Source organism: Protopterus annectens, chromosome 1.part2 (assembly GCF_019279795.1).
Source record: "Protopterus annectens isolate FY-2018-M chromosome 1.part2, PAN1.0, whole genome shotgun sequence".
In the NCBI taxonomy this organism is placed as follows: Eukaryota; Metazoa; Chordata; order Ceratodontiformes; family Protopteridae; genus Protopterus; species Protopterus annectens.
This window is the reverse complement of record NC_056727.1, coordinates 676288245-676309436: the sequence shown is the minus strand read 5'-3', so window position 1 is coordinate 676309436 and position 21192 is coordinate 676288245. Positions and strand designations below refer to the sequence as shown.

Below are 21192 nucleotides of genomic sequence, written 5' to 3'. Positions count from 1 at the left end.
GCACCTATCAAAAAGAGCAGAAGTTCCCTGATGCTGTGCAAAATTCCCATATTAGTAGAAATATATTATTTTGGGCCTCCTCTGAAAAGAGGCCACTATTCACTACTTGTTGAGCAACTTTCAGAGCTGTTGTGTTGGTGTCATACAAGAGCATTAACATCAGCCACCCCAGAACAGCATCCAAAGTATTTTCATAGCTTTAAAAGCTGTATTACACTTGATACTGTCACAGAAAAAATGTGTTGAGTGAAGGGTCTAACAACTTTTAAAGCTGTTCATTCCTTAGAGGGGACTCTCACTTTTGCTTGTTGTCTGTGTAGCAGAATTTTATGTGTTAGAGCAGAGCTTTCAAAGTTGTAAAACACTCCTATTTTTTTGTAATCTGTATGACCAGCCAGCTAAGGTACCCTGCACTGCAAATTATTGCAATTGGGCCTTTTCCAGTGGTATACAGGGATAAAGCCATGACTAGGGCCTAGCTGGCCCAATTTCAAATATTGGTTTAGGTGCTTGACAGCACAAGTGAAGATGGGCATACCCATCATGGGGTGACACGTACTGAGAGCACACTCATCCAGGTTGACCTCCCTGGTGGAGATAGGGAAACAACCATGTGGTTCTGTCTGTGGGTGGGCAGGTCAGGCCTGTCGAAGCACTTTAAATGGCAGCAACTAATTTTGAGAAAGTTAAGGGTGGTGCACTATTGACATCTATTCCATACCCACCCATGGGCTGTCACTATATGTGCAGAGGTTAGGATTAAAAAGAAAAAATTCTCAAAGTATTCCTCATGGCTGCCTAAAAGATGATAGCCCCTCTCAGCCTACTCTCTTTCCTTTGGTGATGAGTTACTGAATGGGTTTCTGGCAGGGAGGAGGCTGATGATCTGGAAGTAGTGAGTGCAGAAGTACAAAAAATGTGATTGGTTCTCTGATCATAATTTATTAATGTGTTATTGAAATGAAATTAAAAAAACACTTGTTTTTCTTTGTTGAGAAATCCTAATATATTCATGATAAAGTAATTATGGCTGTAATATTTCTTTTCTCTCAGTCATGTTCTTATTGGTAATGGACTACATTAGCAAACAGGTTGTAGGGGACAGATCAGCAAAACTGCAGATAATGTGGCTCTTCAGATTCTGAACAGAAATTACAAGAAATAAGGGAATGGTATGCAAAACTGAAAATACCTGGGACAAAGCTGAGAACAGACAAGAAAGTGGTCATGGCAATAAGTGGTGAAAATCAGATGAAGCTGAAAATGGAGAGTGAAGGGAATAGTGGAACACGTTAACGACTTACAGAGGAACAGGTAAATAGCTTCTATGTGTGGGAGGTGTGGTTGAGGATAATGGAAGTCTAAATGAGGATGTAAAATCTTGGATCTGAGGTGCTGCATCTATCTGGCACAAAGTATAAGAGGTAGTGTATGGCAGAAGAATCCCAAAGAAGCTGAAAAGTAAAGTGTACAAAACAGTGTAGCAATCAGTACTACTACATGGTACAGAAACATGGGCTGTGAAGACAGAGCAGTTGAAGAAGCTATAGACAACGGAGAAAGTCTGAGATGGGTCATACTATGTCCATTGTAGGAGAGATGAAGAAATTAAGACATTGCAGAAGCAAAGTAGCCCCAGTTGCAGAGAATGACAAGGAGAAGATGTTATAGAGATTTGGTCACATTTGCAGAAAATGATTTAGTAAAGAAGATTTGGGAGAAAGAAGAAGTCAACTGAAGAGCAGAATATCCAGCCAAGAGATGAATAGGTTATGTGAGAGAAGACTTACGATAATCGCATGCTTGTCAAAGAAGGTCGAAGTGTAACTCTGAATCAAAAGATGTAACAACAGTTAACATGACACCCCATCCCTATGTATAAATGAGAAAAGGGCCCAGTCATCATTACTTAACTCACTTAGGACTGGAAGTCTAGAAGTCTGATCACTCTAAGATATACTGCTCACTTGCATTTATTATGAAGTTCTATGCCCATCTTACCAATTCATGCTAAACCTTACTCTATACCTTACCAAACAAAATGCTGTAACAATAAGACTACGCAACACAAGCTCACATACACACAAAACACTAGATCTATCCCCGTACCTAACCATTACTCTAGCTCTAGCTCTAATACTATGGCCTGTTTCAGTTAATGCACATAGAACAAAAGGGGCATTCAGTAAATCAGGCATTTGTCTGCATTTATTTCAGACAAATTAATAGACCCATATATTTGCATGTATGTGTGTGTGTGTGTATGTATGTATGTATATGTATATGTGTGTGTCTGTGTGTGTATATATATATATATAATATGTGCACGTGCACACACGTAAATAAAGTGTACACACACACACACAGTTATATCTGTAGATATATATATTAATTACTTAAAGGGAACACTGTCTCTTTTTAATCCAATAAGTGATGGCAGAAAAGGACTGCATTGAACCTATAAAAAAGCATACTTGGTGTCCTTGATTTCAGTCTGATGAGGTTAAGTTTGTGCATATCAAGTTCAGAGTGAGAAAGCAAGTTGTCTTGGTAGAAACTACTGCTTCATGGACAGGTTCTTTTCAACAGGATTTTGCTGTGTGCAAATCAACCATATTAGTGGAAACTGTTCCTTAGTACACAGTGTGTAGCTGTGTTTCTAGTGAATGGCATTGCAGATGGTGTTGAAGCTTCTAAATTGTTATCTACGTCATTTTAGTATTAAACTAAAGTAAGAACTTCAGTAAGCCATGATTTTTTTTGTTTTGTTTTACCTTACCCCATGCTTAAACCTTAACTGACTGTAGGAGTCAGTGGAAAAGCATTGCCTCCTCACTCTGAACTTGATGCAGCGCATAATGTGGACCTCAAAGCTAAGGGTCAAACTTGCATTCTTTCATATTGTAAACTCAGAAAACAGTGGTTTCAGCCTTTATTCATGCCAGATAGGTACAATAGTGGCAATAAAAGGTTAAAAACAAGAATGTACTTTTATTTTCTCTCCCCCAGGATGGAACTACAGCAGTCTGTTTTGGAACCACTAATGGTGAGCCATAGCACAGTCTAGTCTGGGTAGAGCCGCCTGAAAGAGAGGAGGTAGTGAGTTCTTGAATGAGAAAGAAAAATGTGCTTTATTTTATTTTTCTTAAGAGGCCTTATCAAGGTGGTTTCAGAGTATTGGGAATTCTGTCGGTAGGAAGCACTGCACTATTAATGCAGCCATGGGATTGGTTTGGTCCTTTACAAGTCAACCACGCATTGAATTAGGACCATAGTTGCAATAGTAGGTAGTGTTTACCATATCACTGCCGTTACTACCATGTTTTCAACAGGAATCAAGGTAATGAAGTTTATATAGGACTTAGTCATTCCAGAATCTGAGGTGGTTAGATGTTTGGACAAACTGATGTCCCAGAGTTTACTGAAGACACTTTTTGAGTAAAAAGCAGAACGTACTTGTTGCACTGATGATTTAAAATGTTTTCCCTCTACCCTGGGTTGGAGATGTACCATACTGTTTAGTCTGTAATATAGGAAAGTAGAACAGGTCTGATCACTGCTGAAAACTAATTACTGGATAGTTACTTTTTAAAGAGTATTGCTTTTACATATTCTTCATAAAAGTGAAACTTAAGCATGTTTGTTCTTGGAGAAGGGCAAATGCTACTGTAGATATAATCCACGACAGTCTGTCTTAGAAGCTGAGAACAGAAGTAGAATTTTACAGATACAGTAATATTTTTTAGGTGTTAGCCCTACTGAGCTGACAAAAAGAAGACCATTGGTATAGCTAGCAAGTGGTTCTGGTAACAGAGGATTAAGAGCTAAGAGCTATAAACAGGCTCTTGCTTTTTTAATCCAGGGTTTAAGTCTGTCAATGTCCATTTACCTACTTTGAGACTCTAAGAAAGTCACTTAAGCAAACAGTACTTCCAGGTCACTCCTGAAAAAGGGCACTAGTTTCTGCTGTATGTTTGTGTTACGTACATGGTAAAAGTATCTGGTTAAACATTTTGTTAAATGGAGAGCATAAAAGGGAGGTTCACGCCCCTGTTGCTTGCCAGTATGCTTGGAAATGTATTACTTTTCTTAATGTGCTCATTACTGTTTTGGATATTTAACAATCTTTGGCTCATATATTTACATAGTCTTTCTCCTTTTCACAGCTTTTACCTCCATTTAAGCCTCAGGTAACATCTGAAACAGATACAAGGTATTTTGATGAAGAATTTACTGCTCAAACTATTACAATAACACCGCCTGAAAAATGTAAGTTTTAAATTTATTTAAGGCTAGTAACTAAAAACTGTATGTTGTTAGAATGGTTTATTGCCACTTAAAGGTTTGACAGATATTGCATATTTAAAGATGTCCTTCGCAGCTTTTATTTAATGTGTATGATTTCATATAATACCCTAAAATACAACTATTATGGCTGAGATTCACAAGGCTATTAGACATGCTACAGAAAAGTAGGCATCTTAACTTGGGCAAATATGGATATTTGTGATGCAGAGACAAGGAGTCTCTGCATTCACAATACCCTGCATGCTGTCCAGCCAGCTCAACACATTTACTATATTGAATGGGCAGGTTCAGTGGTTGGACTGCATAGTATAATCCTTTTTGGTGTCACAGGGGTTATATTTTATTTTATTCAGGGCGTGCTTTGAAGTATAGCTTACAGCCAATCCATCCTGATTTTCATGGCTTTTTAAAATGCTACCAGGGTGTCTTTGTGAATCCCAAATGATGTTTATATGTGAGGGAGTACTAGAGACAGAGATTATTGTATGCTGGAAGTCAAAGTTCAGCAACTTTTAACATAACCTACAATTTGGTTATTTCCATACAGTGAAAGGAATAGTTGTTAAAACTCTGTAGACAGAGAGTTAATGTTCTACATACATATGTAGCAGTTAAGAGCTGCTAATGAGCGTTGTCCTGGAGTTCAGAGTTGATCTTACCTCTTTTTGATTACTGTTTGATTCTAAGGCACCTGACCTTAGGGCGCCTCTAAAAGGAGGCTTTGTGCCTAGCTGGTTTACTTGATTAACAAATGAATAAAAAATAGCAAAGCATGAAGTTATGTTAGTACAATGTTTGTTGTATTAGTCTGGCAGTTATTGCAGAGGATTAAGGTCATGAGCTGTTCACTGTTTGCTTCACACAACCTCCATTTGCCTAGTGTATTACTCTGAGCAAGTAAGTTAATCAGGCAGTGTGGTGGTACAGTTGGGAAATTGGGCTAGGCTCCTCCGTGATGATTTGGACTGCATGCATAATTACTACCTATGAATGCATAAAATACATACACCTACATATAGATATTTATCTGCTAAAATTCGTCAACATCTGTTTAGTTGAGTAAATGCTGTAATTAAATCAAAAGGTGCTTCAACAAAGTATTAGTTTAAGGGTGTGCACACTCGTGCAACCAGCTTAATGTACATTTTTTATTTTTTCCCCTAAGATTTGTTTTTCAATTGAATTGTACAGGTTATAGGTCACATTAAAGGTGGGAAAAAATTTGATATTATTTATTGTGGTCTCATTTTTTTATATCACAAAAACCTGGCATTTTAAAGGTTTGTGTACACTTTTTATATCTTCTAGGAGCCTTAACTTTGTAGCACTGAACTATTCCTTCAACTCAATTAATCCCAAACCACCTTGTTCTATTTGAAGGATCAACTTATCCCACTTGACTGTTTCCCTCTTCCCCTTCCAGCTAAAATCCTTCAGCACTTTAATTGCTATCCACAGCTTCTGCTCTGGTTGACAAAATTATGCCTGACCTGTGTATAAAATTAAAGAGACTAAAACTATTTTCACTGCTTGTATCTTGGTATCCATATTCATAAAATAGAGCTTCCAGTTTTTCCGTTTTTATATTATTCTTTGTTTAGTCTCTTCCAACATATCCTTAGCTGCCATAACCGAATCCTGTTAACCCATATTCCTAAGTACTTAATTTTATCATGTCCTCATAAGTATGGGTATTGCTGAACCAATTTGTGTGTGGGTACATAGTTTTAGCTATTGCCTTTGTTTTATCATCTTAATTTTGTATCCTGAAAAGACTTGAAACTGTCTCATAATGTTCGACAACACTGAAATGTCCTTTTCTGGTTTTATCAAGTACAAAATAATATCATCTGCAAATAAAGCCAACTTTTCTTGATTACCATGCCAGTTTTATCCTTGAATTTGCTAGTCCCTTATCTTCTTTGCCAGTAACACACACACGCATTTTAATTTTCACTTCCAGTCTCTCATATATCCTTCTAATTAACCTTACAATTTTATCAGAGAATGCAAATGCTTCCACTGCCCTAATCATAAAATCACAGCTTACTCTGTCAGATGCTTCCTCTGCATCAAGACCTACCAACAATAGTGGCATTTTCTTATTCTGCTTCCCTCTGGATCATCATTGTTCTATTAATGTTGTTAAATGTTTAGCTGCCCTCAACAAAACAACAGGGATCCAGAGCTATGAATTTTGCCAACACCTTTGCCATTCTTTTAGCCGTAAATGCTTTATTCATTCCAGGGATTCTTGATCAGCATGTTGTGGTAATTTGCTTTTATTTAAGTGAATGTGTGTAGTGTCCCATGGGGGATAGGTGTATACAGAGTTAGCAGTTCTGACAGCACAACTGCTGCTGAAATAAACAAGTCCCAGGGAACATGCGTAGTGTAAAGTTTGTCTAGTGCTCTATTCATAAGTCCTTCATATGTGAAAGGTGTAGAGTTTGTTTGTGTCTTTCGGCTTTTCCCGGTTAGGGGTCGCCACAGCGGAACTCCGGTCCGCTAATGATTGGTAGTGGATTTTTACGTACCGGGTTACCACCCCTGATGCACAGCCTTCAACGAAGGCACACCCCATTCACGTATGCCTCCACACAGAAGACGCTCTAGCTGAGAATCGAAAGGGACGTCTTGCTATGAGGTGACAACGCTACTGCAGCACCAAGAGTGTACTTCTAAAATGGTTAATACATTTTGGTCCAACTAGAGGAAAGAATGCCAGACATCAGGGAGAGCTGTTCAAAAGGAACTTATGAAAGGGACAAAGGAGTGAGTCAGCAGGTAACGGAAGAGGGAGCAGTTTTGTAAACACCAAGACAGAAAGGTTCACTGAGTAAGCAAGAATAATGCAAGAAATACCCTCTTCTCAGAGTTGACGAGCAGAAGTTGTCAGAGGATCAGGCACAAAGATAATTAAATTACTACATAATTTGTATGAAGGGAAGGAATTGAATAACACCAGTGCTCTAGAAATATCCAGGAAACACTAGTGTGTGTGTGTGTGTGTGTGTGTGTGTGTGTGTGTGTAATGGAAACAGGAAGAGCCTTAGGAGGAAGGGAGAGGTGCTTCATTCAAGAGAGCTGCAGTGGAGAAGAGAATGGGACTGGCAAAGCAGATGCATGTTTCTAGACCAGAAAGGTAAAGAGATGACCGGAAAAAAAAGAAAATTGCAAGACCACATTCTGTATAGAAGGTATTCTGCAAGCAAAAGGAGGATGGGAGCCATTTACAATCACAAATCACACAGAAGGGGAGATTACAGTGTTAGAAATTACAGGAAGTGAAAACGAGATTAGAGAAAAGGAGACAAATGGATATAACCACCCAAAGTAGAAGAGCCATAGAAGTGAAAGGGGCAAGAAGGGTAGACATGTGCCTCAACCCGTTAGTGTAAGATTTCTGGACAAAGCCAAAAGTAATGGAGGAGCAAAGGCCACAGATCAAGGCTTTAACTATTGCTCTTAGAAACTTAGAAAGCTGCTACAGATTTTGCACTGGCATGCATTTTATGAAGGATAAGTGTGAAATACAAATGTCTATTATTAAGTAGTGATTTCAGTCCTCAGTAATGTACCAGAATACCATACATTTTATGAGGAACTGACAAAAAATACAAGCCAAAGCTCTGGACTTTCTGTAAAATTATGGTCAGTTGACAGGTATAAGGGTAGAAGGCAGTCCATAGTTGCAGTGAGTACCTAAGCACAGCACTCTCAGCCTAGGCATGAGAGACAGATGTGAAAATGGGAGTGCACTGTGAAGGAGCAATCTTGGGCATAGAAGAGAGAAGATAGCTCTCAGTGCAGCCAGACGTGGGAAACCGCTAGCAGTCACAAGCCTAACAACAGATGTAGGTGCATGTAGCACTCAAGGATGGGAGGGCAAGGAGAGCTGTATTGCTTTAAGGGGATAGGGGAAGTACACCTGAACAAAAGAAGGTATGAGGGTTAGAAATAATGATATGGAATATAAGGTAAACAGGAAAAGCAGGACAAATAATTGAGAGACAGAGTCAGGTAGAAAATCAGAAACTTATATGGAGCCAAATTGCAGAAAATTCTTTGAGTCATGGAACACAATTAATATAGAAAGAAAGGGTAAAAGAAGGAAATGCAGCACTTGGAATATGAAAGAGATTGAAGAAGAAATTATAAAGTGAACTGGGTAGATCTTTGGAGGGTAAAGCATAATTGTAGGAGTCGGTGTACATTCTTAAGAAATTTAAAGGACCAGGCAGCAGGCTGGATTTTTTCTTACTGAGAAAGACTTATGGGACACACCAGGCATAGCGATAGCCACAGGTGCTATGAAAGACCACACCCCACTAGACAGGTGGAAGATGGAGTAAGATGAGGAGCACAAGGGACACTGGAGATTTCCATGTAATGAAATAGAAAGGGCAAAAAGAATGTCAGAAGTCAAGAAAGAAATATAGTGGCTTCTGGCACAGAGCCAAGTAGAGAACCCATCAATAGTTAATTGAATGGATTCAAAGCTACTACTAAAGGATGGCTAACGCAGCAAGCAGGAAAATACTGTTAAATACAAAAAGAAGCCTTGAGCAGGCTGGACATTGTACTTAGCAGGTGAGATCGACAGGATTAGAGGGACAGTGTGATAATATATTCTTTGCAAGGTTTATGCAGCAGGGCAAATGAGAGAAGAGGAGAACCGGCTCTGCTGGAGGCGGGGGGTGGGGGGGGGTGGAGAAAATAAGTAGTAAATTGCTGGATTGGTTAATCAAAGCAGAAGAGATGATCAGAGTGCTCAGAGACCTGAAAGAAGGGATGGCAGTGGGGCCATGTGGGTGCCACAACAAATTCTACAAGAAGACGTACAATTCCCTAAGAGAGGAGTTAGCCAGTGAGTTCAGTAAATGTGCATATTCCAAAGCAGTTTCACAGAGTATGATAGAAGTGAGAAGGGTCCTCCTCCTCAGGAGCCACTTGTGTAATGTCCATTTCCCTGAGAAACATGAACACCAAATTTCAAGACAAAAATTGTAGCCCAGTGTTTTGACAGACTTTTTCTAAAATACATCGTATGGAGTCAAGTTAGCTGTGTAAAAGGAAAGATCTCAGCAGGAAGCTGGAGAGGGGTACCCAATTTCCTGGTAGTATGCAAGAAAATAAATGTAAAAGGGGGGGAAATGGTACTGTCAACATCAAGATGGCATTTGATTCCATAGAAAGGAGATTCCTGCAGACAGTACTACAGGCACTGGGTGTAGGTTAGCATCTTAAGGACTGGGCAAGTGTGCTGTATTCAATAAGGAAATCCAACGTCTTAGTGAATGGAATGTTCTTAAGAAATATAGAGATACAAAAGAGGATAAGGCCAGGATTCTCTTGGTCTTTCCAGCACTACTTCTACTGGTGATGGAGACAGTAGCCAGGATAGTCAGAGAGGAGCTGATAGAATTTGGAAAGAATGGGTGATTGTGCAGCATGATTCCTGATGATCACAACTACACACCTAACCTGGAGGGGACTGCAAAGATAGTCTTGAAATGCTAGAAAAAATAAAAAATGCAGCAGGTCTTGAGTGCAACTTGGGGAAGATGGAGCAGGTTAGGCTAGGTGAGAGGGGAAACAAAAAAGGAAATAAGGATCCTGAACCTACCTAACAAACTAGTGGTAAAATACTTGAGGTTAGACATGGGATATGATGAAAAAAAAAAAACATTAAAAGAAAACTGTGTGCAAATGTAGTAGGAAATCCGGAGGCTTCTCACTAGATGTTAGTGGGAAGCTGCTACTTTAGCAGGATTCATTAATGTGATCAAAATGATGATTTGCCAAAAAGTAACAGACATATCCCAATCACAGGAGGAAAAATAATTCTCTGAGATAGCCTGCTTTGGTGGTGTAGCACAATAATTACGCAAGTTCAGTTAGCAAGCAGCTTAGGTAAAATGCACATGCCCATCCTGTGTGGTAATGATGCTGGTGCTGTTCAGCTCACGCCACTATACTGTCACCACCAGTGGAGGAGTTAGGCCACTACAGTAAATCCTCCTCATAGCCAGGATGCTGCCAATGACGCAAGTAACCCTGACGTCTGATTGTATGACAGCACACCAGATGACTGTCTCCACAGTGGATTTGTGACATCTAGTTAAGGGGTCTTGGTAGCAGGCAAGCAGAGGACGCAAAAGTATTAAAATAATTCAGCAGAGGTATTCTGAAAATATGCAGTATGAGATTACAGTAGAGGTGGACTAGCCAGGGGATTTTTGAGGAAGAGCTGAACCAGAGTAGAGGATCTAGCTCAACATTTAGAGCCGACTGAGAGCAGAAATAGAGCCATCAATAAAGTAATAACAGTTAGCCTACAGACAACACAAAAGATTCCTATTCTACCCTTAGGAGTTTCAGTACAGGACTACACTGATTTTAATTCTACTGTATGAATTGTTAAACTCTTGGCATATGAACTATGGTGTGTTGCACTGTGCAACTGACCAGTAGTAATGGTGATTATCTAACAATCCAATTTAAAAAAAAAAAAAAAAAAAAAAACAGAATTTTAATAAGATAACTGGATATAAAACACACCTGAGAATGCCTCTCGGTTCTCTGGTTCAATTCTCAGCTGGGGTGCCCTCTGTGTGGAGTCTGCATGTCCAACCTGTGTTCATGTGGGTTTCCTCCGGGTGCTCCGATTTCCTCCCACATTACAAAGATATGCATCTGGAGCATTTCTCTCCGGGCCTCTGCTGAAAATTGACTTTGTTCCAAGTGGGACTTTCCCGGTTAACAAATGTTAAATAAATAAAATAAAAAATAAAATTATATTTATATATATATATATATATATATATATATATATATATATATATATATATATATAAAATATAGTACTGAATTTCTGTTGTCCGACCCACTTGTCACTGTTCACAGTGTTGACTACAAAACATCAAGAATGTGAATATCAACATACATGCATGCATCGAGCAATAATCATGGTGCATGTAAGAAAGAAAAAAAAAAAAGACTAAAACATTTGCAGGGGCCAAGTCCCCCGGCACCCCACTCCCACTGCTGATTTTTTATATATAGTTATTAATCAGGGTGGTGCATTGACTGATGCAGACCAATTTCACACTTGGCCATACCGCTCAACCTCTTAGAAATCTTGACAAAGCCATAAATAATCTTAGAAATCTTGACAAAGCCATAAATAAAAGTGGGACAAAGGCTTAAAAATGCACAGTTTTTAAATATTGCTCTTACAAACTTAGAAAGGTGATAGAATAACAGTTTTTGCATTATCGTGCATTTTCTGAAGGATGTGAAGTCTAAAACTCAAATGTTTATTTTCTAACTTCAGTCTTTAATGATTTGCCACTAATTTGCCAGAAAAACACAATTTTATGAATAACAGACCAAAAATATGAGGCCAAACCCTGGACATTCTGCAAAAATCTGTGCAGCTGAGAAGTATGGACTCAGCCCAGATGATGCACATAAGCATAAGAAGTAAAAACATTAAGCAGGAGAAAAAAACTATACATATATTGGCAGTTTATAGAGGAAAAAAAATCACGAGTGAAAAGGGGTGAAAGGGTTAAAAGAGGAAGGGATAGGAATGGGTTTATGGTTTCAAATTTTAATTCAACCTTTGTTTATAAATGGGTTGTCTGAGACTGTCATGTATAACGGGTAGTGTGAGGTGATGGCACAGAATCAAAAGTAAAGTAGCGTGGCTAGAGGGCAAAATTTGCATTGACCTTGAAGATGTTTTTTAATTAAGGTCAGAAAATCTAATTTATTATATCACTTAATTATAAGGATGGTGATTCTCACAGTTTTGTGCCAAAAAAACAAAACTGTATTTAAATACAGTGTAGGGGGGTTTATTTTAGGTGTTTCTGGTAACGTTCCTGCATCTGATAGGAGTTCTTACAACCTTAGAAGCCAAACTATGAGGCTAAGGGAGTAAACATTTCTGAATTTATACTTTTAAAGAACTAAGAGCATAGCAGATCATCAGCTGTTTTTCATATTGATATATTTTTTTTTGTGATGCTCACTTTGTGGGGATGGGATTATGTGCTGGTATATTTTGTAAAGGATTTACAGTGTTTTAATTGTTTTGTTAGAGGTTGTTGTTACGGGCTTGGCTGTATTCAAGCTGAGAAAGCAGAAGTATTTTACCTATAGGAGGTCTGTGTTGTCAAAGTGAAAACAGTGGAGAACTCTAACAAAGAAATGTAAATAGTTAATTTTTTTACTTTTGCCTTGTTTTTCAGTGCAGATCAGAAGGTTTAGGAAGGAGTTTAGAGTTAGAGAGTATCAAAGCCTTTGAAAGATCAAGGAATAGAGAGGAGATGAAAAAGTTATTGTCACGGGTTTCAGCTTTTGTTTGAGTAAAGGAGAGTAATGCACTGGCTGTGCTGTGGTGGGGGTCTAAAGCCATGTTGGGTAGGACTAAGGAGATTGTTGTCAAGAAGGTGTTTAACTGAGCATGGATGCACTTTTCTAAAATTTTAGAAAGGGGGGACAGGATAGCAATGGGTTTAAAGTTAGAGGGATCAGTAAAGTTGCCGCCTTTGTGAAGAGGGATAGTATAAAAGGATTTCCAGATGTCTGGGTCAAGGGCCTCAGAGATGGATTGATTAATAAGTATAGTGAAAGGGTAGGCGATGGATTGTGAAGCTCATTTTAGGAAGTGGGAGGGTAGTTGGTCGGCAGAGAGGGAGCAAGGCTTAGGTTTATTTAGAAGAGATTTAATAGTGGTAATTGGGACTGGTTGGAAAGAAAATGTATTGGGAAGAGTTTTGTTAAGAGGTGATAGCGGAGTTGGGTGAGCTGTATTGATGTTCATCATGTTTCACTGTTGCAGTCATTACAATTGGGTTATCCTGCTGGCAGGCTACCCGCAGTCGGCCTGAATTCCAAAGTCTAGGTCCGGCGTCGGTTGCTGTCGCCTCCTCCCTGACGTCAGTTCACCAGGGGTATAAAAGATGCAGCTGATGCCATTTTCTTCAGTCTTTCTTGCTGCGCGGTGCCCGAAGCAAAAGCAGTTTGCAAGGGCCGGTCGGCCGACTCCTGAGGTTTTCACATTCGAATTTCAAATCCGAAGTTTTCATTAAAGCTAAGTACCCCGTTGGGGAAACTTTTTTCTTGCTCCAGACCGATGTCAGAAAAAGTTAATAATTGTATTTCTTGTTGGAAGCAAATACCTCATAAGGATTTTCATCCTTACTGTATTCCTTACCTAGGCCCTGACCACAGCGTTGCTAGTTGTCGGTTTTGTGCTAGATTTAACCAACGCACTATTAAGCGTCGGTACGATTTTGCATTTCATTACTTTGGCAGAAGATTCAATTATATAATGCCATCAGAACAGCCAACTACCAGAGTTTATAAAAAGCGCAAAGAAAAAGAAAAGGACCGACATCCAAGGTCCAAAACCAATGATGAGGCTTCTGCTAGGCCTGTCGCCGGTTCTCAGTGAGATGCTTTCGCAGCCCCTGACGCCCGCTACCTCAGAGCCACAGGCCGCTTCCGACTCCCACGTGGAGGTATTGGGCACTCTGAAACTATACCCTCAGATGGGTCCAGAGCCACTGAGCAGGCATCGGCTTCTGAGGGGGTTTTCAGGCCTACACAGTTATATGTAAAACCTACTTCAGCTTCAAAGGCAAAGACTAACACAGCTCTAAAGACAAAGAAACAAGTACAGCATTCTCCTGGACAGGCCACCATGCCTAAAAAACAGATGCTTAAAATGGCCAAAGACCTAATTACTTTGATCAGGAGTTCCCATTCCCCTCCTGATAAGAGGCCTAGGCAAGAGATAGAATATGAATCTTTAGATCAGGTTTCCATTTCCCTGATTCCTCTTCTGAACAGGAATATTCTCTTCCTCCCTATGAGGATTCTGATAATGAAGAATCTATCCCTTCAGCCTCTCCTCCTGAGGATTATTCTTTTGGGGAGACACTGCATACTATGAGGGAGCATTTCCACTGGGAGAGCCAAGATTACTCAGAATCCAAGAAAAGGTTCAGAGACTTCCTTTTATTACCTCCGCACAGGCCCCTTGCTATCCCACCTATTTTAAACATTGTAGATGATGTATTTTCAGAGTTCGGTCTATCTCCAGACTCTTTACCACCAGCCCCTGTTAAGCCAGACAGATACTACAGGGTTCCTGATTCGCATAAATTTCTTTATAAAAACCCTGCTGCTGACCCAGAGACGATCTCTCAGGGTCCCAAAGGGGTCAAGGCTTCCACTGCAAAAAACCCTATCCCTTCTGATAGGGATTCTAGGGCCCTGGACAGATGGGGGAAAAAGATTTATACTTCTGCTACCTTGGCTGTAAGAGCTTTAAATTGCCAATTTCATATGCTTAAATATCACCAATATCTTATGTCACTGCTTAAACAGAAAATGTTGACAAATTCAGAATGTGCAGAAAACAAAGAAATGCAGGATCTATTGCATGCAGCTGAACAAGTGGGAAAGCATACTTTGCGATGTGGTTTTGATTCTCTAGAGGCCTCCTGCAGGGCCACTGTTACAGGTTCTGTCATTAGGAGGCATGCTTGGTTAAAAGAACAGAATCTGCCTGATCATATTAAAGCAAAACTATTAGATGCTCCATTACAGCATGATACTTTGTTTGGTGTTAAAGCAGAAGAGGCGTTGAAGAAAATGGAGGACAAAGCTAAATCTATGCAAACAGTCAAGGATTTCTTGCAGGTACAGCCTCCCAGATTTAGCAGGAACTGGCCTACAAAAAATTGGTCCTTTCCAGTGTCAGACAGGCCACAAAGAGGCAGATACAGATGCCCCAGAGGCAGATCACAGCCCCAAGGCTCATACAGGCCTAAACAATGGGGTGCTTCTACCTACAAGAGTGGAGAGGAAAAATCACAGCCATATAGGAAACAGTCTCAATGACTTTCCCCTGCCAGCACCAAGCACTTATCTTCTGGCAGCCCCTTTGGGTGGAAACCTAGCACTTTTTTCACAAAATTGGCACATGATCACCCAGGAAAAATGGGTCTTAAATATCGTATCACAAGGCTACAGGTTCCACTTTCACACCCTGCCAAAGCCAAAACGGTATGCCAGACCTGCCATACAATCAATGGGCAGAGGCATAAAAACAAGTTTCATCACTCATGGATATGAGAGCCATTCAGCTAGTACCACAGCAAGAGCAGGGACTAGGATTTTATTCAAGGCTATTCTTGGTGCCCAGAAAGGACAAAGCCTGGAGACCAATACTGGACCTGTCTATCCTAAACACATTCCTGGATATTCCAAAATTCAAAATGTTAACTCTGCAGCAGCTTCTGCCATTGCTGGGCAAGAGGGCTTGGCTTGTGACTTTAGACCTAAGAGGCATACCTGCATGTCCCAATCAGACAATCATGCAGAAGATACCTCAGATTTATAGCTGGCTCAATGCACTACCAATTCTCTGCACTGCCCTTTGACTTATCTACTGCGCCCAGGGTCTTCACAAAATGTCTGGCACCAGTGATTGCATTTTGCAGACAAAGACGAATGCAAATATATCCTTACTTGGACGACTGCCTTATTGAAGCAGAGAACAAGGACATTCTACTACAGCATCTGGCATTTGTAAAAAGATTACTAACAGGTCTAGGGTACACAGTAAACGAAAAGAAATCAAAACTCGTACCCTCTCAAGAGATAATATCCCTGGGTGCAAGCTTAAATACAACTGCCCAGATGGCTTATCTCATGCCAGACAAACACAGACAACTGACTACTTATTTCAAAATGTTGGCAACAAAGACCCAGTTATCTGCAAGAAAAATTCTGCAGGCTTTGGGCTTCATGGCATCCTGTATTCTACTAATTCCTTATGTAAGACTGCATATGAGGAAACTTCAATGGTATCTAAAAAGTATTTGGACTCAACATTGCCACAGCCTGGAAACAATAATTACCGTCATTCCCTGCCTGCAACAGGAGTTTCGATGGTGGGCAAAAGCCTGTCACCACAACATGGGACAGCCATTCACCTTACCCACAGCCAGGCAGACACTGACAACAGATGCATCAGATTACGCCTGGGGGGCCCATATGACAGGAAGATGTATTCAGGGCACATGGTCCGCAAGTCAAATGCATCTACATATCAATCAAAAAGAGATGCTAGCTGTTCAGAACGCCCTGACAGCCTTCAAGGATCTACTTCATCCAGGACAACTACTGATAAGGATGGACAATACTACAGTCATGTGGTACATAAACAAGCAGGGAAGCTGCAGGCTAGCCATGAACTTGTGGGACACAGCATTGACTTACTAAGTACATCTGCAAGCACAATTCCTGCCAGGAAGGACAAATACTCTGGCAGACGAACTTAAGCAGAAACCTAATGGATCCCCACGAGTGGAAATTGGATCCACAGGTCTTCAGCATGATAACAAGGAACTGGGGATGCCCGGACATAGACCTATTTGCCTCCCCTCACAACTACCAACTACAGAAATTCTGCACAAGGACTTATCACAAGCAAGCATGGAAAGTGGATGCTCTATCTTTCAGCTGGAAAGACCTAACAGTATATGCCTTTCCTCCTCTGCCTCTCCTCCTCAAGGTCAGACAAGAGAAACCAAAAATGATACTGATTGCCCCAGACTGGCCCCACCAGCACTGGTACCCAATCCTAAAGAGCTTGTCTCAATGCCCAACTTGGACATTACCTCAAATTCTTCACTTATTGACCCAACAAGACAATCAGATACTGCACAGCCAACTCAGGACCTTAAACCTGGCAGCATGGCGAATAATGTAGCCAGTCAAGGTACACCTCTCTCTAAAGCAGTGATGGATGTTATTTTGGAGGCCAGGAGGCCTAGCACCAGAAAATCTTATGCAGAAAAATGGAAGAGATTCTGTGCTTGGAACCAGGCACAAGGTTTTGACACGATTGTTGCAAACATTCCTCAGATTTTGCAATACTTAACTGAGATGCTTGATAAAGGCCTTTCCTTTTCATCAATTAAAATTCATGCCTCTGCCATTTCAGCTCATTACAATACAGAACCACCTATTTTTTCTCATCCATTACTAAGGCAGTACCTCAGAGGGGCCAAAAACATAAAACCTCCAAGGAGAACACCAATACCTGCATGGGACCTCAACTATGTCTTGGAAAAACTCACACTGCCACCGTTTGAACCAGCCTCTGCAGCTGATATAAAATTCTTATCCTGGAAAACAGCTCTGCTCCTAGCAATAACCTCTGCTAGACGAGTCTCAGAGTTACAGGCACTCATGGCTGTGGAACCTTTTATCATTTTCCATCCGGACAGGGTTTCTCTGAGGACAAACCCTACATTTATGCCTAAGGTAGTGCCCAGTGTGGCCCTTAACCAAAAATTCATTTGCCTACCTTTTTATCCAAACCCACAGAATATGTGTGAGAGAATTCTGCATTCTTTGGACATTCACAGGCAGCTACGCTTCTACTTGGACAGAACCAAAGATTTCAGAAAGACTGAACAACTTCTAGTGGCATATGCTGCAGGATCACAAGGAAAGCCTATCTCTAAGCAGACTATTTCAAAGTGGATAGGCCACTGCATTCGTTTCTGCTATTCACAGCATGGCAAATCAGTGCCTAAGGGCATTAGGCCACATTCAACCAGAGCAGTAGCCACTTCAGCAGCCTTCCTCAGTGGAGTACCAACCAAAGACATCTTAGAGGCTGCACCTTGGAGTTCAGTGCATACTTTTACAAAGCACTATCACTTACCTCTCTACTCTAAATCCAGGGCAGGATTTGCCACTGCAGTTCTGCAGGGCCTGATAGCCTCTCCTAATCCTATTTAGCACCAGCCTCCCAACCTTAGCTTTGGGATTCAACCCAATTGTAATGACTGCAACAGTGAAACATGATGAACATAGTACAGTTGTATACCTACCATAAATGTAGATGTTCGAGTGTATTCACTGTTGCAGTCCAGGTTACCCTTCCACCACCTCCCTTTTTCATTTGCTGGGACTTATCTGTACTTCTCTATTCTGTACAACCTATGTGGTGTATTTGCTAGTAGATGAAAAAAAAGTAATTTTTTGTGCATGCATGCTTATTGGCATAATGTAGCCTACCATTTTAGGGGCACCTGACATCTGGGGCAAGAAAAACTGAAGAAAATGGCATCGGCTGCATCTTTTATACCCCTGGCGAACTGACGTCAGGGAGGAGGTGACAGCAACCGACGCCGGACCTAGACTTTGGAATTCTGGCCGACTGCGGGTAGCCTGCCAGCAGGATAACCCAAATGTAATGACTGCAACAGTGAACACACTCGAACATCTACATTTATGGTAGGTACACAACTGTACTTTTTGCATGAGCTTTTGGATAGTTTCTATGAAATAGTTGTTGAGGAGAATGGCAATTTCAGTGGTAGTGTTGTGCGGAAAGGGGTTGGGAGTAGTGGATTTACCTGGGTAGAGCAGGTTGTTGATGGAGGTTCAGAATTTTTTTGGGGATTTTTGTGAGGGACGCATTGGTTAAAGGAAAATAAGCTCTCTTAACTTTGATGACTAGTTTTTAGTCTGGTTTGTGAGCTCTTTGTAGGTCTGAAGTAAGGGAGGGGATTTATTTTAACCCAGGATTGCCAGGTGCTATCTCTTTTGTGCATTATCAGTCAGGTTTGTTTTGTATACCAATAGGCATAGTTGGGTTTAATTCTGATTTTCCTAGAAGAGGCAATAGAATCAAGAGTATCAAGGAAAATCTTATTGAAGGACTTTACCGCCTCACTGATAGAGAGGTTGTATAGGAAGGACCAATATATGCCAGATAGTTTAGAGTTAAAAGTGTTTGGTTCAAAGTGGGTGAGATTCCAGCATGTCAACAGATTGCAGAGGGACCTGGTCAAAGAGGTCACTGATTCTGCCTCAGGGTCTATGTCGGCAGAGGGGAAAAATTTTTTTTCCTCCCGCATGGCCACCCTCACGTCCATCTCCAATACTTCTTGAGGCTCCTATCACACACTACTGAAGGTGCGTCTAGGGCTGTGGGAACAGGTGTAGCCATTAGGCAGCAGGCCTGGATCCGGCTTTGTGCTTTTTTGGAGCCCTTCAAGGGACGTTTCATGAATGCCCCCTATGATGGTTCCACCTTGTTTGGAAAAAAACGTTTGTGATACTTTAGTCCAGAGAGAGAAGGGCGGGAAGACTTTGATAGTTCTTCTTACAACCTTAGAATCCAAACTGTGAGGCTAAGGGAGCAAATATTTCTGAATGTATACTTAAAGAACTGAGACCATAGCAGATCATCACCTGTTTTTCATATTATTTTTTTTGTAGTGATGCTCACTTTGTGGGGACGGGGTTATGTGCTGGTATATTTTGTAAAGGATTTGCAGTGTTTTAATGTTTTTGTTAGAGGTTGTTGTTGATCAGGCCTTGGCTGTATTCAAGCTTATAAACCAGATGTCTTTTATCTGTAGGAGTTCTGTGTTGTCAAAGTGAAAACAGTGGAGAGCTCTGTAACAAAGAAATTTAAATAGTTAATTTTTTTGACTTTTGTCTTGTTTTTCAGTGCAGAGTTGAACTCTTAGGGACTGGTTTTGCCAAATGGTTAAGTATGTAAATAAATTAGTTGTTACAACTGGCCAATTATTTGCCAAGTGCTTTGGATGTTGGTGAGTTTTTGTCAAGTTCTTAGCAGCATGGTTTTAGTTTGAGGCATTCAGAAGTAATCTGTGTTCCATTTGAAGTTTGTTGGTCTTTTTTGTAGTTCTTAAATTTTAAGGAGGCTGTACAGTGTGATCTGAAAATAACCATATTGTCTGCTTAAAGTTTGTCATAGACGTGGAAGATCATTGCAAAGTTGGTTGTTGAAGATGGAAGGGTATGGGTACAAGACTGCAACCTTGTTGGATACCCTTGCATAAGGAGGAAGTGGGCAGAGGTGGATGTTCCTGTTTTAACTCTGAAGTCTGTTGGGGTGAAAGTCTTGGAACTGGGTGGAGACATTGGGACCAATACTCAGCTCTAGCATATGGCTTATTTAAGCGTGAGTCATCGATGAGTTCAGGTCTTTTTGTTTGGTCAGGAAATACTGTGCCAGTTAGATTACCTTTGTCCATGTTAAGTAGTGTTTCTTCATTTAGTCCCAAAAGGCAATCACAGTGCTTCTGTGTGTTCGGAGACTGTTTCAAAGAAATGAGATTGTTTTGTTTGTATTCAGATAGTTGGGTGTAAATATGTTTTTCGGGTATCTTCTAAAGTGTTAGTAAATTTGAGGTAGGGCAAAAGTGAGACATGTTGGAAGGTTTAAGTTGCTTTGGGTAAAGGTTTAAGGAAAAGCCATCTTCCAGATATTAGACATAATGTTTTTCACTGATGCAGAGTTTTTGTATTTGCATATTTGCTACTGTTAAGCACACTAGAGTAGCACACTAACCAGAGTTACAGATTATCTGACCCTGTGGGGGAATCGGTAGGGCTATGGTTGAGCCAGATTAGCCTGCCAATATGCCAAAACAGTTATGCCCATAATAAGTGTCCAGGTTGTTCTTAAAAATATCTAAACTGGTGTCTGCTTTAATGTAATTTGGTGGAATAGTCCATGCATCAGCTACTCTTTCAGAGAACCAATTAGTACATTTCTCATATAATCTGCATAGGTGGTATGATGATTCTCTACTACAATTTGATAACCCAAAGCATTCCCAGTAGTTGTTTCAAATGCCCTATGTACATGAAATAGGTCTTCTCTTAAGTGCTTATATTAGACACTGTATGAGTTCAGATATTTTAGTCTTTCATAATAACTTAAATTTTTCATATCCATAGATGCCTTTGGTATATTTCCACTGTCCGCATTTCAGTTTACTAACGTTTGTTTTTTTGTAAGTT

At 40.4% G+C, this 21192-nt stretch overlaps 1 protein-coding gene across 1 annotated transcript in view; it reads left to right on the top strand.

The window, feature by feature from the left end:
- AKT3 (AKT serine/threonine kinase 3) overlaps window positions 1–21192 on the top strand; it is a 2413182-nt gene that overhangs the window by 2371333 nt on the left and 20657 nt on the right. The window contains exon 13 of the mRNA XM_044058335.1: window positions 4167–4269. Within this exon, the coding sequence (XP_043914270.1) occupies window positions 4167–4269 (103 nt within the window). The remainder of the gene's footprint in view (window positions 1–4166; window positions 4270–21192) is intronic.